The sequence below is a fragment of the Simochromis diagramma genome, unplaced genomic scaffold (genome assembly GCF_900408965.1).
Source record: "Simochromis diagramma unplaced genomic scaffold, fSimDia1.1 OVJJ01000618.1, whole genome shotgun sequence".
Lineage (NCBI taxonomy): Eukaryota > Metazoa > Chordata > Actinopteri > Cichliformes > Cichlidae > Simochromis > Simochromis diagramma.
Window position 1 is genome coordinate 3,496,009 of NW_024387423.1, and position 18,263 is coordinate 3,514,271.

The 18,263-nt window shown below is 40.2% G+C and overlaps 1 protein-coding gene across 1 annotated transcript in view; it reads left to right on the top strand.

Moving 5' to 3' along the window:
• The first annotated feature begins 4,170 nt into the window (after nt 1–4,170).
• LOC120722258 (collagen alpha-1(XIV) chain-like) overlaps nt 4,171–18,263 on the top strand; it is a 154,349-nt gene continuing 140,256 nt past the window's right edge. The window contains exons 1-2 of the mRNA XM_040013171.1: nt 4,171–4,643; nt 6,136–6,251. Coding sequence (XP_039869105.1) covers nt 6,158–6,251 — 94 coding nt within the window. The 5' untranslated portion in view covers nt 4,171–4,643; nt 6,136–6,157. The remainder of the gene's footprint in view (nt 4,644–6,135; nt 6,252–18,263) is intronic.

An 18,263-nucleotide genomic window follows, 5' to 3' on the forward strand; every position in this document is an offset into this window, starting at 1 on the left:
TGTTATGGGGATTACAAACCTTGGAGGTTAAGTGTGCCTTATGAACACTTTTATTTTATAAAAGAAACTGTTTTTAGTGTGAATAACACTATTACATATGACATCTCTCACATACCATCTGAATGCACTTATTATTTGTGTATAATGTTTCATGTATAAAATGTTTCATTATATTTATATAATGAAACATTTCTTGCAGTGCTGCAGTCTCCCGGGCTCTGTCCTTATCACAAGGTAGAGTACATGCAGTTTTTACAGATATCAGTAGCTGTTTTGTGACTTTAAAAACTTTATGAAGCATCACAGTTGGACCATATGGCACTGAGCTAAATGACCTGCAGATCAACTTCACCACGTGAGTGATTTATTTATTCAACAAAGCCCCAGTCGGGATGGACAGTGATGGCGGAGGAGACAGAAGGAGGATGAAAAGATCAGTAAGGGAGGTGAAAAGGGAGGAAAAAATGGAAAGGACAATGAGGGAGGCAAAAAAAGGAGATGATAAAAAGGTGAATAAAGAGAGGACATCAAGAGGAGTGAATAGGAGGAAAGGGACCTGCGGTGAGGACAGTGCTGTGGTTCATACATCGGGCAGGTCTTCAGGTCCGTTGGCCTGTAAGTCAGTAGAGCAGAGCTGTCAGTCAGATCCCACTAAGGACTCAGAATATAAAGTGACATCAATAAGGATTACACATCACAGCCAAGCTGGATTTATCTGGTTTTAGTGCCTCTTTATCTGGTAAATAAACCAGTTTGTCAAATTCCTTTTCCATACTAAATTATTCACAAGAGTAACAGAGACATGGTGAATGGACTGGTTGTTGTATAGTGCTTTTTAACTCAGCTTGAGTAACCACAGTGGTTTATACTACAATCCTCATTCACACACAGGTTCATGCAAGCACTTTTCCCCCTTAAGCATAAATATATGAATATATAATGAATATATTGTGGAATTTTTAGTTATAGAAGTACCACTGATTTATTATGCTTATGTCTTAACCTCAATCCCTGAATATGACAGCAGACACTGTGGCGCAGTGTCTACACGCGCTGCATTTATCTGCTGTGTGGTCTTCTACAAACAGAAAACATGAAGGGAGAGGGGACAGCAGAAGGACAGGAAGGGAGGACGGGAGAGAGGGACGTGGACGCAGAATCCTTATCCACCTGATTATAGTGTTTATGACATCTGGACAGCACTTTGGCGCTAAAACGTGCATGTCTGTGCTAAGAGCATTTATGTGCCCCAGGGACACACCTGGAGTGTAGCTGTTCAGCGTTTCAACTCAGCCACTGGCACATTTCACCTGTCTCAGTTTCCCATGACTCCCATTCTTCCGCCCTCAGGGCAAATTTCCTCAGTTTCTTCAAGAGCAGCAGAGCTGAGTGCATAAACAGGATTTCAAAGTGCGCTCAAGTCTTTTTCACAGCCCGATGGAGGAACCCGTGGTGCTGGCTAATCCATTATAATGCTCATTTAGTTTGAAAGAATAATTTGTTGAAGAACACAAAATGTTCTCATCATATGATGCTGTTTTGCCAGGTGCTGCTAATTCTCACTTTTGAGCTGAGTGCCTTTACTTTCACTCACTGTTTGGTTAGGTTTTGATAAAGGTCATGGTTTCAGGAAACATCCTGAACCCTGCAAAATGACAGGTGGGGATGACTACTCCGTCTTACTTTTGCCATAATCCTGTGCATCATGCTCAAAGGACACCTTGAATGCATAAATGTGGATAAATGTGACCCACCACAGACTTTGACAAAACAACATTAGTCAGCAACATTAGTCGTGCATCAATATTCACATTTCTCAGCAAGAAAGTCGAAACTAAAGGATTCATTTCAAAATGTCACCTAATTGTGTCACATTTTGGACAGCATTGTGTAAACTGGCAAAAAATTTGCAGTCATCTATCTGAAACCAGGTTTTTCAAGTGCTTGAGAGTCTGCATCAAGCACCATAGGCTGTATATAAAAGGTATATATGTAGGTGTGAAGATGTCACCCACTGGACACAGCATGTCTTTTATCCTGTCTTCCTTCTCTCACCCCAACCGGTCGCAGCAGATGGCCGCCCCTCCCTGAGCCTGGTTCTGCCGGAGGTTTCTTCCTGTTAAAAGGGAGTTTTTCCTTCCCACTGTTGCCAAAGTGCTTGCTCATAGGGGGTCATATGATTGTTGGGTTTTTCTCTGTATCTATGAAGCGCCTTGAGGCGACTTTTGTTGTGATTTGGCGCTATATAAATAAAATTGAATTGAATTGAATTGAATTGAATTGGATTTAGACGCTGCACTCTGAAGCCTCTGTTTTTGACCACAGCGATGCTGGTTCACTGGACCATAGATGTTACCATAGATGGACTACATGTCCAGGGCTGGTTAGGGCTTTTTCCCTCGTCATTTCTTTCTCTCTCTTAACTATCCACTCTTCTCCTTTCCCCTGCCCTCAGGTGGAGTCGGGAAGACCCACCCTGCAAGTGAAGCCTGCTGCCTTTCCACTCTGCACCTGTGTGCTGTCAGCTCATTACCTTCCTATACTTAAGGACCAGCTCGAGCCCACTCTGGTAATCAGGCTCTCTGATGTTTGTTGAAGCTCCCTGTGAATTCTCCTCACAAACGCCTCATTCCCCTCTGCTTCCTAATGACTCTCTCAGTCGGCTGAAGGAGCTCTCTCACCAGAAATCGTCTGCTATCCCGAGCTGGTTAGTTTCTGTGAAAGGATTAATCTAGTTAAAGCTCACCTGTCCGCCTTCCACTGCCTTACCTTCTAGAAAACCCCAGCCTGCAACTCTGTCCTGAACACTGGAACAAGAATTTTTTTAAAGCGCTCCCGTTCAGTGAACTGTTACTCACCAGTGATTTCCCCGCTTCACACTCTTTCCCTGCTGTTAAATAAAAAAAACAACAACTGTATTACACAAGAGGGTGTAGTGCTGTGCTATCTGCTAAGCTGGAAGGCCAGTCATAAACCATACAGTTGGAATTCACAGAATCGCTACAAATTAGTAATTAGTAATTAGTTCCAAGTAACAGGCTAAAATACTTGAATTGCACTCAACAAAACTGAAGCACAAACTGCTTGGAAGGTCAGTACCTTACAGTAAGCCATAATATTAGTCATATAATGGCTTAACTAATGCTTCAAATGGCACCAACAGTTGAGAGTTCAGACATTGGCTCTCTTCCACAGCATGTCTATTGTCCTGTCTTCCTCCCCTCACCTGATGGCCACCAGATGGCCGCCCCTCCTGAGCCTGGTTCTGCCAGAGGTTTCTTCTTGTTAAAAGGGAGTTTTTCCCTCCAATTGTCACCAAGAGCTTGCTCAAAGGGGGTTATCTGACTGCTGGAACTTTTCTCTGTATGATTATTTGTATGATTGTGGGGTCTTTACCTTGGTGCTATAAAATAAAATAAAATTGAACTGAATTGAATTTATAGAGGCCAAAACTATTTTTGTACCATGCTTGTAAACTTGCTTGAAATAAATAACACTAGGGGGTTTACCATGGAAGTCTATAGAGAATGACTTTTGTAGTCGGCCTCAAGTGGCCATCAGAGGAACTACAAGATTTGACATTTTAAAGTTGGATCCAATTTTGGACAACTAATCCCAATAGCTAGCTGACTGAATAATAATACATTACAAACTTGAAATTAAGTTAACACCCAGAGGTTTGAGAGACGCCGTCTTAGGTTAGGAACAATTAAGAATCTTATAATTAGATTAAGCCAACATTGTGCACTTATTTGTTTGAAAATGTTTTGTATTAGATACAAATTTCTGACACAAAAGAACTTGAGCTCATATTTGAATTTGAGAATTTCAAAATATTTAGTTTTATTTCAGGCAGACGTTTAATTGAATTGGGTAAATTGTGGAGACAGGATTGTTCTACCGGGGAACAGAAAAACAGTCTTGAAAGATTTCAAGTGATTTCCAAGCTTTGTTCATAAACCCAGAGCTGAACATTTAGGCTTATGGATGCAATAAAGTGAAACTGTGAAGCTAAAATGTTCCATATGGTTCCTGTCAGATTCTTTCTTTTAAACTCCAGTTTTGAGCTGAGGTGAAAACCTGTGTCACTGTGCCTTCAACATCAAAGCTGGCAGCGCAGCAGGGCATGGCCAGACACCTGCTCTGAGCGCACAGAGCCTTTTTCAGAAAGAAGAAAAAAGACCGCGCACATACAATAACCGTGTGGGTCCTTTAAAGCCGCAGATTACAGATACGTCCTCCACGACAAGTCCCGTCGTGACCGCGGAGGCGCACATAAGGGACCCTGAGGGGCTGAAGCCAATTTAAAACCTGCAGGTTGGCAGCGGAGGATTTTGCGCAGCGCCACTGGTTCGCTCCTCTCTCTCTCTCTCTTTCTCTCTGTGAGATGAATCCGGGTGAAGGAAAGGGTTGGGACAGGGAGGAATAGCCGGAGGGAGGGATGGCTGAATAACGAGGAGAGAAACACCCACTCCGGACTGAACGAACTGTATCCGGAGAGAAGGAGTGAGAGAAAGGAAGAGGGGAAGAAAGAGTGAGAAGAAAGAGGAACCCTTTTGGGAGGCAGAAGCAGGAGCGGTCTTTGGTATTCACGGGATTTCCTTTGGGGGATAAAAGGACGCTTTGAATTGATGACTGGAGAGGTATGAAAGGCGATTTCATTCATTGTGCGGGCAACTGAGTCGGTCTCAGGTGTGCTGCTGGCGCTGGAGTATTTCGGCCAAATCGGTTAATTTGAATAGGTCTGATAGTTTGAGAGAAATCTGCCTGAGAAACTTAAATTAAATCACTCTGGAGCACTTCAACATGATCACCGGGGACGCATTCATGCTGCCGTCATGAAATTAAACTTGCAGGCTTGAGAGCAGGTGGAAAATAGACAAGTAATTTAGCGTATGTTTAAAAAAATCTCTTAAGCTAAGGAAAATTTCACCTACGAAACAATCAGTTTGTATTTTACTCCTGATGTGTTAAAATGATTTACTCTTAACTGATCCGCGTGTCTTTCTCGGTCTTTCTTATTATATTTAGTATTTTTCTAAAAACAAAAAAAAAAAAAAAAAAAAAATTAAAGGAAAAAATGGCTAGATTTTATTGAAGTTGACGCCTTTTCTCTGGTCTTCATTAAGCAATTAAAGCAGTAAACCGGTTGCAAATTTTCCCCTCGAATTAAAAGACGGATTATCGTCATCATCGATGCAATCCGGAGACAAGGGAAACTTTGGTCCCTATTTAAAGGTTTGCTGTTAGGACCACGGGAGGACCGTTTGCGCTCCCTCTGAGTCTAATCATCTTACTTTAGCAGCCCCGATGAAGTTTTTGTGTGTGTAAAATGTTGCATTGTCAGTGTGTGTGAAAGATTTATTACAAATGAAGTAGTTTCACTTTTCCATCCCTCTCCATAAGTATGAAAAACTAGGACAAATAATCCCCCATTCTTGTGTATTCTTATTAATTCTGCTTTTTGACAACGTCTGAATGAAAGACCTGCTGCTCATTCAACACCACAGAACGATCGATCGTCATCAAAGGACTTTTTTCTTCTTTCACATGTCCTTTAATCCATGCGGCGACATGTGTGACTGTAGTGAGGTGGGTCTAAAAGAGAAAATCAGAAGGTATCTGTGTGTCCATCAGTGCTCATACTAAAGAGTGGCAGAGAGGTGGGAGAGGAGGCGAGGGGTTAGGGGTAATGTGGAGGAGAGAGAACAAAAAAGTGAGGGGTGAAAGGAGGAGATGAGATACGGAAGAAGTGTTTGCTCTTTTGGTTGAACAATGGCTTTGTGAAATGTTCCCTCTCTGGACTGTCAATCAAACTGACTGTCACTCTGTCTGACCTCTTCTCTTCTCTTCTCTTCTCTTCTCTTCTCTTCTCTTCTCTTCAACAAAGTGCTCCACTGTTTTGCGTCTGGCTCGTTTTGTGTAGGCGGGAGGCTCAGCTGCAGCTCTGTGGTCAGTGTAGACTGTGAAGCTTCTGCTCTGTAACTGTTAAAAAAAGTTGATATTAAACAAAATAACTGATTCTAGATCAGTGAACTGAAGCATTGAGTCGCCCCGCGGCCGAGTGACATTCATGCAGTTAAATCTCCGCTCTTGTTTCTTTCTTTCTTGCTGATCTGTTTTCTGTCCTTGCAGGTCTAGACTGTTGGTTTTGAGGATGTTGTCAATGGGGCAGATCAGTTGGTGTTTGTGGGCTCCACTGGTGTTACTGGCCCTTGTTTCCTATTACCCCAGTAAGGCACAGGGTCAAGGTAAGTGGTTTTCCTCTTCTCCAATTCCCCTTGCTGTCTCATTTCTCTTATCCCCCCGATCAGGTCACCCCATCCAATCCCCTTACTCTTACCTGTTTGACCTCCACTATATCCACATACCCCCCCTCTCTGCTTTCTCATCCTCCGCCTTTCTTCCCTCATCACCCCCTTCATCATATCGCTGTTTGGCGTGCGGGCTCAGTCCAATCACATCATGCTCTAGTTCATATCACCTTCATATCATCATGCCGACTTACCCTGGCAGCATGGCAACACTTGCCACCCTGTTGCTGATGCTGCCACGCTTCAGAGAGGCTTTAATAAAAGCGTAATAGTGCGCTTCACGCTGGGATGATTTGCTTCACAATGTGCTGCTCAGTATATAACACTCCAGTGTGCTTTGCAATTATCTTCACCTCAGCAAACCTGAGTTTCATCAAAATGTGCATTGTTGTCTGATTTGTGCCATATTTTTGATCACATTAAGTATCTGGATGGCATCCACTTGAACATGGGTTATTATCATCATTATGAGGATATATCAGCACATTTGTGTTAAAATGAAACAGTGTGTGTTTTTGAATGATACTGAGACTCTTCCTGCTGGTCCTCCCCCAATATTTGTTGATACGTTTACTTTATTGGCTTCAGGGAAACAAACAGAAAGAAAGTTTCCACAGGACTCTTCGCTGTCATGTGAAAACTAAGTACACAACAGGAATTAAGATGGTAAATATCATCAAGGTCCTGCTAACCAAATACATTTCATTAAGTGACTATCAGGAAGTCTGAGCACCTTTATAAAAGCAGAAGCTTTGGCAGTTGGCTGGTCTGGAGCAATCAGTCTCACAATCTTCCAAGTAAATTCACCCCAAAGTCCAACTGTGCAATTCTCAAAGAAAATGCAAAAAACCCCCAAAACAAACAGAACAACAACAAAAAAAAAGTTTCAGTTTTCGTTGCATCTGAACGAACCACAACACTTCTGTAACAACATCCTTTTGACATACCAGCACACCACCTCATACCACCTCTGAAGCACGGTGGTGGAGGGGTGATGATTTTGGTTTGTTTTAGGAGCTGGGCAGCCTGCAGTCACTGAGCTGTATACCAAAGTATTCTAGAGTCAAATGTGAGGCCGTCTGTCGGACAGCTTAAGCATAAAAATGGGTCATGAAAAAAGACAATGATGCAAAGCAGCAGATATCTAACAGAATGAGTGAAAAAAATAGTTTGCTGCTAACGGTGGTTCTACAGCTGTTGAATCGCCGGGTGTACTTTGTTTTTCACACGACTCTGTGTGGTCCTGTGCAAACATTTTCACATGTGTATAAAAAAGCCAGTCCTTTTCAATTAGGTTATTCATGTTGTGCTACTTCATTGGTATTCAGATGGTAAATATAACCATCTGATATCTCCTCTACGGCTGTAGGATGCATTACTGGTAAATTTCAGCTTATTATAACTAATGGATCCAGAGGCTCTATACTCAGTCTTATGGATGCAGTGAATGAGTGTCTGTGTGTGTGTGCACCTGTGTGTGTGTTTAAGTGGATTTTGTGCATAAGTTGGCTCTGTTTATGAGTATTTAGCAAGCTTGTACAGATGGTCAGACCTTTCACGATCAAGATAGTGATCATATTCAAATGACCCTGAGGGAAGATGAAATATTTAGTTGAATGTTCTTTGTTTGTGTGCGTGCTTGCGTGTGTGTGTGTATGGGTGAGCCGCTCATATTCCTTCCAGGTTGTGACGTTCAAAATTCATTAGCCACATCTGTCAAAATCCATTTATCGATCTGTTTTTTACAGCTACGTTAAAAGAATTCCACCTTAAACATGCGTCAATCACTGGGTGGTGTTCCAGAGGTTACATAGCTTTTGCTTAAAGCTAATCTTTTAAAACTAGATCTGATTAGCACGTGGCTATTTGTGTCTGACCATTGGGAATCCCTAATAAATAGCAACTACTTTAAAATTCCTTCTCTGTATGTTTATCGTTATGTCAGCCTCACCCATTCCCCACCGCTGCCTCTTTTTGTCAAAGATCTTTCTCTGCACTGTCCATAGTTCCATAGGTCATATTTTTCACTGCAGACGGACAGAAATAAGAGGTGAGACAGAAGTGGGACACAATTAATTTGATGCCAGTGAACCACAGCAGAACATGGACGACCTCCCAGACACTACAGGACTATGCCCTGTTCAATCCCTTCATTAGGGAGCATGTGATAGCCATTAATTTTGTGCCCAGTCTGTCCCTGTAAGCTGCAACATCTGGTCAGAGGGGATTTTAGCTTGAGGATTAGCATGTGCCCTTCCCATGCAGGATGTCTGTATGTACAGAGCAACTGTCTGGATATTGTCAGGAAGTCCCTTTAACGAGGGCACCGGTTAAGAATTATAGAAAATTATTGAGTATTTAACAGTATTATCAGAAAATAATACTCTAATCTCAGTGTTGCTTAATATTAGTTTATTCTTTTGGAATAAAACAAAACTAATATCAGTGATTGTATAGCTTGTTTTTGTATTTTAAAAAAGTTTTTCTGAGACCAATGAAATGACAGCTTACCGCTGAAACTGATATGATGTAAATTATGTACTCATGATTTTTTAGTCTGCTACAAGTCTGCTCCAAAAATATGCTTATTGTAAGATTTGTATCCAGTGAATACCCAATAAGAGTTAACTGTCACATGTGTTGTCCAGATGTAGGCTCACTCTGTACTTACTGGTAACATTAACATTAAATTGATGATGTCTGTAAAGCAATATTGTTTTTTTAGTTAATTTTTAGCTGAAGTAGATGTCTTTAGTTTTTCAAGTATTTGTAAATTAACCAGTTGATTTGATAAATAGAAACTTTGTGCTACTGTTTGCATTATAAAGGACAGTTAGAGAATGTGTATGGCACTGTGCTTGAGCCAGGAAATACACTATATAAGGTATATAAAACAGAGATGTGCAATTCTAATCAGCTTGAAAGTCAACATTTGCTATGATCACCTTTAGTCCTCAACACAGCCTCTCTCAGGAAAACTTTCTAGTAGATTCTTTAAGTACAGTATTGTTCACAGATGGCTGTAGACACTCAGTGTTGCACTTCTCTCCTGACCTCCTCTGAACATATTTATGATAATTTGAATAAAACATTTCAGATTTGGATTCATCACTCCATCAGACCCATTGCCACTGATTTTCAGTCCAGTTGTTGTGTAATTTGGCACACCTCATCCTGTTCTTCCTGTCCGCCTTCATTATGAATGGCTTCTTGACAGCCATTCATCCACTGAGACCATTTTTGATGAGGCTTTAGTGAACAGTAGATGGATCTACTCAAGGGCCAGGTGCATCTCTTTCAGATATTTCTTAAAAGACAGAACTTTCAGATACTTTTTATCTGCTGTAAATAGTTTTTTAGGCCATCTGCTTTTTCTTTTGTCCTCCTCTTGTCCAAAGTACTCAGGTTTTCCGAGGAGAAATGTACACTGTGCCACCATATGCCAAGTGTTCAGCTCTTTAAATCACCTTGTTGGTGCTAAAACACTCATTTATTCTGTCAAACTGTGTTATCTTTTGCAAAAATATGGGAAACAAATTGTGTTCTTGTAACAGAGTGCTTGTAACAAAGTACCCAAAGACACAATTTAAAATACACAACATTGGTTCATCTATCTCACACATCCATCCATTCATCCATCCCCTTCTGCTTAACCAGTTGAGGGTCACGAGGGGCTGGGGTCTCTTCCAGCTATCACAGGGTGAGAGGCGGGATATACCCAGGACAAGTTGCTCAAGAGTTTCACAAAGTACTGTGTCATAGTCAAGATGTTTCATTATAAGCTCAAGCTATTAACTATGTGGTAGCACTAAAGGAAAACAAACAAGATCATCCAAAACATCTGAGTTTCTCCTCACAGGACCATAAATATTGTTCTCACTGTTTTGTGGCAGTCTGTCCAACAGTTTTGGTGATGCTAAGTAAGTCTGAAAATCTGAGAGAAATTTAACCTGAACTAATCCTTCAGGACAAGATAAATCTCTCTCACAGACATTGTCAGCTGGTGCTGAGCTGAAAGATGTCCTCTTGATGGCATACTGTTTCCTAGTGGTTAATGTATGTTTTTAGGACACAACATGCAGTCTCTAATGCACATAGTAAATTTATGCTCATCCGTCGGGCTTGCAAAAAGCATCCGATACTGTTTCTAATGAAGAAAGGCAGAAGTGTTCAACAAAGCACATTACGGTTGTTGTTGTTGTTGTTGTTTTTCTGGCCTTCTTTTTTCTCTTTGACCTTGAGATGTGACAAAAAGGGAAATGTAAATTTTATTTTCTGCTCCAACTAAGACGATGCCAGCCACGACCTGACACTGGGAAGATGCTTCCAGTACAGCAAAAGCAGAATAGATGGAGGAAAGATGGTGGTGATGGTGGATGTCTGCCATGATTAATTCTGAACTCTGACCTCATTTTAGAACAAATAGGAATAATTGCCAGTCGAGCATTTATTCATTATATTCAGTCGTGGATGGGTGAGCCAGTCATTGTAAAGATGCTTGTGTGTAGGGGTTCTCTGCATGTGTGTGTGTTAGAGGGCAGCCTGGTGAATTAGTATGAGTGAAAGTGCGGGCCAATAATTTCAGTTATAATGAACAGGGAGAGAAGCCAATGATGAGAAATCATTTATTCATAAACAAAAAATGAGAATGAGATGGAACAACCTGTTTTGAATTTAAAAAACTGTTAAATTATCTGAACCAAGGCCGCTGTCACCCTGTCACTCTGCTGCGGCTGCTGCTGCTGGTAATCCAGCTTGTCATAATCATCACCCACTTTAGACTAAATGGAGCATTGGATTGTAGGAGATGTGACTCGCTGGAGTTTTTCTAATTTTACCCCCTCGTTACCGACAGAGCACGCAGATCATATTCCGTGATTGTACATAAATAAATTGTAATTGCATCTTAATTTGAATTAATGAGGATTTTTCTTCTTTTGGTGGTCTGTGTGTATACACTACATATTCAGGTGACTTCCTGCATCTGCTAAATTACTTACATAAGATAAGATACTCACATACTGCGGTCTGTAAATGAGGTCCTGCTTTGACAGAAATAATATGATGTTGTTATAATGTTTAAAAAACACCACTAGTTTGATAAAAACCAAGCAAACAACTTAGTTTCATTGAATCGCCTCTATTTCTTCACTCAAATCAAAATCTTGTGAATACAAACGTTATATTTTACAGTTCTAATAAAGTACACTGCAGTGTGCTCATACTGTGAGTTGGGCTCCGTTAGAGGGACACAAGCAGAAAAACAATGGAGAAACTCAGCTGAGGGAAAATTATTTACTGTTATTTCACTTTTTTATTTTTAATGGCTGATCAAATTTAAGCGTTTTTTTTGTTGTAGCGTTTAAAAACCACTGCCTTCACAAGTTATTGTGGACTGCAGCAGATAATTGCAGTAGTTTGAGTAATTATAATAATTTCAACTTCATTTACCAAAAAAAAAAAAAGAACATCTTCTGTGCAAAGCTTGTTTTTTTTAATTCAAGTCAAAGTTACTGCTGAATTCTCGAGTCGTGTTTTATTTAGGGACTGTGTGAAATGACACCACGGTCCTGGATTTTTGTTATATATTCATGGGGTTTCTGTCCTGGTGCATTCGTTCTTTCCTTGTCTTTGCCTCTTTCTGTCTCATGCAGTTACACCTGTTTATGGTTTTTAACCTTGGAAGCTTGTTTACACCACTGAATAATAATAATGATTTAAAAAAAATACCATTCAAAAATAACAATTCCAGGTTTTTACCTCAAAATTTTGACTTAACTCAAACCTGAAAGTTTTTTTGTCAGAAGTTAAATGGACTGGTTCTTACACAGCACCCTTCTGTTCAGTTTTGAACACTCAGACCACTTTCATGTACAATGCGGGTTCACCCAGTCACACACAAAGCACTTTTATTTGACACTCACCGCTGGATGCATTGCAGCCAACTCAGGGTTCAGTTTCCTTTGCAAGGATTCTTCAACAGCAGGAGCTGGGGATCGAACCGCCAACCTTCCAGTTGGTACTTAACTCTAAATTTTTAGATAATCCCAAATGTTGAGATTTTGAGATAATAACCTGAAATTTTGCAAAAAAAAAAAAAAAAGAAATGCTTCCATATTCACATCTCACCTCTCCTTGTTGCTGGTTGACACTAGTTCTAGTTCTTAATTAAAACCAGACATGATTAGAATAATCATCAGATTTCAAGGGCAGGTGCTAATTTTTGGACTGCCATTCTTTTCACCAACATTGCTGAAACTGGGCTCATATGAATGCAATTATCAAAATGTCAAATCTTGTATCTTGTCTTTTTTTGGCCTTTTGACCCTAATTCTGAGCTTGGATTTAAATTGCTGCAAAGCAACATACAGTGGGATGCAAAAGTGTGGGCAACCTTGTTAATAGTCATTATTTCCCTGTATAAATCGTTGGTTGTTACAATAAAAATGTCAGTTAAATATATCATATAGGAGACACACACAGTGATATTTGAGAAATGAAATTAAGTTTATTGGATTTACAGAAAGTGTGCAATAATTGTTTAAAACAAAGTTAAGGCTACTAGAGTTCATTCTGGAGTCTAGAAGAAACTAGAGATGTTTTGTAAAGAGGAATGGTCCAAAATACCTTCAACCACAATCCAGACTCTCATTGGAACCTACAGGAAGCGTTTAGAGGCTGTAATGTCTGCAAAAGGCGGATCTACTAAATATTGATTTCATTTCTTTTTTTGTGGTGCCCAAATTTATGCACCTGCCTGATTTTGTTTAAACAATTATTGCACAGTTTCTGTAAATCCAATAAACTTCATTTCACTTCTCAAATATCACTGTGTGTGTCTCCTATATGATATATTTAACTGACATTTTTTATTGTAACAACCAAAGATTTATACAGGAAAGTAATGACTATTAACAAGGTTGCCCAAACTTTTGCATCCCACTGTTTTTGTATACACACACGTATATATGAATATATCTAGCTCACAGTCTAAAGTGCTTTGAGTGGTCATTTTAGTGTATTTACATTACATCTAAAGCACGTGCACCTTTGTAACAGTGACAAGCTCTTTTTATATCTGGCCTCAACACATCACAGTCCATCATAAAGCACATTTGATCTCTAGAAGAAGAAACACCAACAAAAAAAAATCCTTGACCAGTGTGGTTTAGTGGTAGTGATATGAAAATGTTTTGTTTGCATCTTTATTCATTTATTGTTATTTATTGGCCCATCTGTACTCATGTGACAAAGCATTTTTATTACAAGCTGCCCCTGCCTTAATCTCCTCAGGACCTGAAGTCCTCGTGTGAACATTACATTTTGGCTTTTCTGCACCTTACACTTCATTCCACTCAATAAAGCATTTTGCAGTCTGTTAAACAATTCTGACTTTCTTGTCATGCTGTAAAAGAAACCAGTTATCCCCCCAGAGGAGGAAAAAGAAAAATCTGTTGAAGACGATGCTTACTTTAATGTTTGTCAGGTCCAAGGAGAAATAAGAGCTCAGATCTTAGGAGGTTAAAGTTTATCAGCTACTCATTACATTATCTTTGCAACAGATGTGACACAATACTCTATATAATCATAATATTGACTGTTACTGATGTTAGGCAGATATACTGATCCCTAATTTCCTTTGTTTAACGTGACAAATACAATATTAGTAATAGATTCGTGGGTGAATTAGACCAAATTATTCCTGCAAAATACATTTTATTTTATGTTGCGTTGCACTTAACACTTCTCTGGGTTTTGAACATGTCGGCGTCAGTGTAATAAACTCCAGAATTTAATATTTCCTTCCTGTTTAATGTCAGTCATCTGCTGCAGAATTTACCCGACTGAGTATTTCATGGTGATATTTTTTTTCACAGATGGTTGGCAAGTATGTGGAATATTATGGCTTCTTTCACCAGACTGCACATGGGGACAGATTTTTCAACAGACTCTTAATATTCAGCCGACTTAAAGAGAGATTTTACACTCTGTCTCTCTCTCATACACACACACACGCGCAATGCAGTAGAGAGATGAGGCATGAAGTAAAAAGGCATCCCTTACACAGGTAAGCAAAGAGAGAAAGAAGGGGTGTGAGTCGCTAAAACGCTCATAGAGGAGGGGGAAACGAGCAAACATGCTTAAATAACTTGATAAAAGAGCAGAATATAAGTGAAGAGGAGAGGTACAAGGTTGTTAAACTGGAGGATAAGAAGAGAAGGTGTGATGAAACTTTTTTTTAAAAAAAGGAGCCACAGTGATTTTGGGTTAAGTGTTACATCAGTGAACAGAGTAGTTTACGTGCAAAACGAGACGCCGACCACATTGAAGGATGCATGCTGTGGTGCTGAATAGACACTAAATGCACACACACACACACACACTCCTACACTTCCCCTGATCTCTCTCATGTACAGCACAGTAGCTATCTTATGGTGACATCGCAAGCCAACAGTTGTCGTACATAAATCCTGAGTAGTGAAGGCCTGAACACTCAAAGTGGAGCCTGTAGGTTTTCTGTAAAAAGGAAAGCAGCAACTTAAAAGAAGGAAGACTAAAATTAAAGAGAGTCCAGGAATGAAGATAAAAAGGAAAGAAAGAAAGAGGGAGGAAGTAACAAAGTACTGTCAACTTAAGAAGAGGGTGAAAGTGGAAAGTAGGGGACAAAGAAAGGGAAAGAAATGGATAGGGACAAAAATGATGAGAAAATTAAAGAAATGAGAGGCTAAGAGGGGGTAAAGAGGAGACAGAGATGGAGGGAAAGGGGATGGTTGGCAATGAAAATAGAGATTGACAAAAAGCAGAAATCTCAGAGAAGACAAAAGGAAAGACATGAGATGAAACAGAGCATAAAGAAAAGAGAGATGAATGGAAGTCGGATAGAGAGATTGTTGAGCACGGAAGAGAGAAGGGAAGAGAGAGCACAGGAGAGAAGCTGGATGAAATTAAGCCAACACAGAGTGGACAGTGAGCCAAATCAGAAGATGGGAAGAAAAGCAGAGGAAGTTTGAAACGGAGACAAGAGCTGAGTGAGAAGATGAAGTGAAGCAGAGGATTGGACAGCAAGCATTTACTCATCTACCAGGAATCCCTGCTAGCTTTCAGCGCTCCTAATCCTGGGAAGAGTCATCTCTTCTGAAACTGAGGCATCAAGCTGTGCTTGTATCGCTGGAACGCAGATAATGCCAGTTCATACTGGGCCTCCAGTTAAAAGATTTTTCTAGTCCAGGCTCCCCACCGAGTCGGGAGATTACTCAAGTTCAACCTTGAAATTGGAACCTGTGAATTAAGGTTCAGCGGCACGAGGAGAACATGTTAAATATTGTTTTTTCAAAGCGCGTATCATTTTCACACTGGGGGGTTTTTCATTGAGGCCTCAGTGATTCAGACTATTTACCGAAGCAAAATTTTGTTGCTATGCAGAAGTCGTGAAGCTTTTGCCAAAGGTTTGGAGGAGCATTTACTACCTGCCAAAAAGCTCCTGCGAGTAGCTGTTGGGGGCTGGCTAATTCCAGTGGTGTAACTCTTTCAGATAAATTACTCTGGGCTGCGTAATACACCATTGTGTTATAGATGGGTATGCACTGTGCAAGTCCAGGGCAGGTCTAGTATTTCCGCAGAGTATTTTATTGTGAGATACAGAGCGTGGATGTGTAATGTGTTCCACGAAAGCATCTTAGATTTAGAGAGGCAGTGCAGAATGTGGAGCTCTTGGATGATATTTACAGCTGTACGGGGATAAACAAGAACAGGCGTGTCGGTTTTTTGAAGGGTAATTTATATCAGAGAACTCTGTATCCTGTCAGCATCCACAGCATTTGTGTCCATATTCATTAATCATGGTTGCTGTCTCTGGTATTGCCTCCTACTTAAAGATCTTGACAATCATTCTGAAGGGTTACAGTTGGATCATTTAGATTTTACATTGTCTTATTTTTTATTATTCACTGTGTGTATGCGTTTTCATTGACATGCCAAGCAAAAATCCAGACATTCAACGCAATTGTCACCACATTATTAGTACCCCTGTCTGCCAACTCATTTCACCTACTATCAGGCGCACTAAACGATACCAAAGTCATAACCTACTCAGCTCTATCACTCGCTTAAATTATTCATAGATTCTCATTGTGTTGTGTAATTATACACTTCCACCCCATGCATTCTGAGGATAGGTGGTGAGATTTAAGAAAAGCAGCACAAAAAAGGTGAGACTGTGATGTGTTGCAGAACGATCGCGCAGAAGATCTCCCGATGACAAGTTCGAGAAGTCGTCCTTGTTTGAGACTGGTTTCTGTTTCTTTTTTGGCTTCCCTAAAAGTCGAGGCTTGATTTTACATTTGTGAGGTAATGCCATGACTAACATTTTAAAGTTGTTTGGAAGGGAGGGCTGATGTTGGTTTTGATGAGTTGGACTTTAAGAGGAAAGTGTTTACTTCAAGAAGATGCACGGGTGTATAGAAATTTCATGGTGCGCGACTGAAGATTACACAGAACGTCAAGACATTTCAACATGAGGCCATTAACCAAGCTGAGCACCGCGGGTCTGATGTTGTCACCTTTATTATAACATCAATTTATATGATACAGTGCCTTTTTTGTTATGCCGTTAATGGGATTTTCCATTTAGAGGGTTGGAAGTCTGTCCTCACCTCTGAGTGGAAATCCTGAACAGCGTGTCTCAGATTTGTCAGTGCATTATCCCCTGCTTTTGACTTTCTCCTTCATGCCTAATGCAAGCTCTTCACATGTTCACACTCACTATTGTGACTTATTATAGGCTACAGTCCCTGTAGACTGAAAGATTATTTGGGTGTGCAATTAAAATATGAAGCCATTCAAGCGTTATTACTGCTTGAAGGGATACTTTGACATGTAACATTTTATGTAAAGCTCTTTTTCTTCCAGTGGTAAAAAACTTTCAGGCTTTCTCAACAGTTTCTTGATTCAAAACTTGCTCATGTGAAAAATTCACATGATCCTATTAATTGCTAGATGTGAAAAAGCAAAGTCCTTGCTATTTGCCTAAAATTCAGGCAAATGGGATGCCCCCTTAAGGATGCCCCCTTTTGCACCTCTGGACCGCTCCAACATGTTGCCGTTTAAGTTCGTCTTTCATGTATGCCCCTGGATATATGTTTGCTCTTCACACAATACTTATGTTCTAAATAGGCCCAATTTTCAGTCAGGATGGGAGCTGGGGTTCTGCCAAAGAGCTGTTTTTAGACGAGGAGTTTCCAAAGCCCAAAAGCCGTGCATTAGGTTGGGAGTATGACCAAGAGGATGGTAGTCATGTTTTTGACATTCCCTGTGATGTGCATTACAAATTTGTCCTTCCTGGGGTCAAACTGTTGATGCATAGTTCTGCTAAATTGTAGATCTGGCCCCCTGCAACATTACTCTCTTCTCCAAAGTGAAATTCAGCTTCTTGACTCCAGAATGAACTGCACAAGTGCAGATCAGAGCTTCCACGGAGTGATCTAAAGACTACCTATAACGGGACACCGGCCAAGCGCAATTTGACTTTCATGGGTGGAACTTTATGATTTCATACTGTTTTCATTCAGCACCTTTTTGTTCATATATTTGTCATTGTTAAAGTTTCAGTTGTTTCCTTTTCCCAACAAACTTCTTAAAAGAGACAATTTATTGACTGAAAAATGGATCCACTTCTCAAGGAAGCGTGACAAAAATGCGTGTGCTGGGCTTACATCTTTTGTATTAACACTAGCAAAGAATAATATACCAAAAGGGTGAAACGAGGCATAAAAATTACATCCACTTTCAACTAAAGTGAATTAGTCGGATTCCTACTCATTCCTACATTACATTGCTCCGTCTGGAGATGTGAAAAAGTCGTCTGCCTTTCTGCCATACTTTTATTTGAAAAAATGTGCTCTCTTTGTTTGTTAGAAACCACAGTCTGCACAAACTCAGACTCCTGCAGAG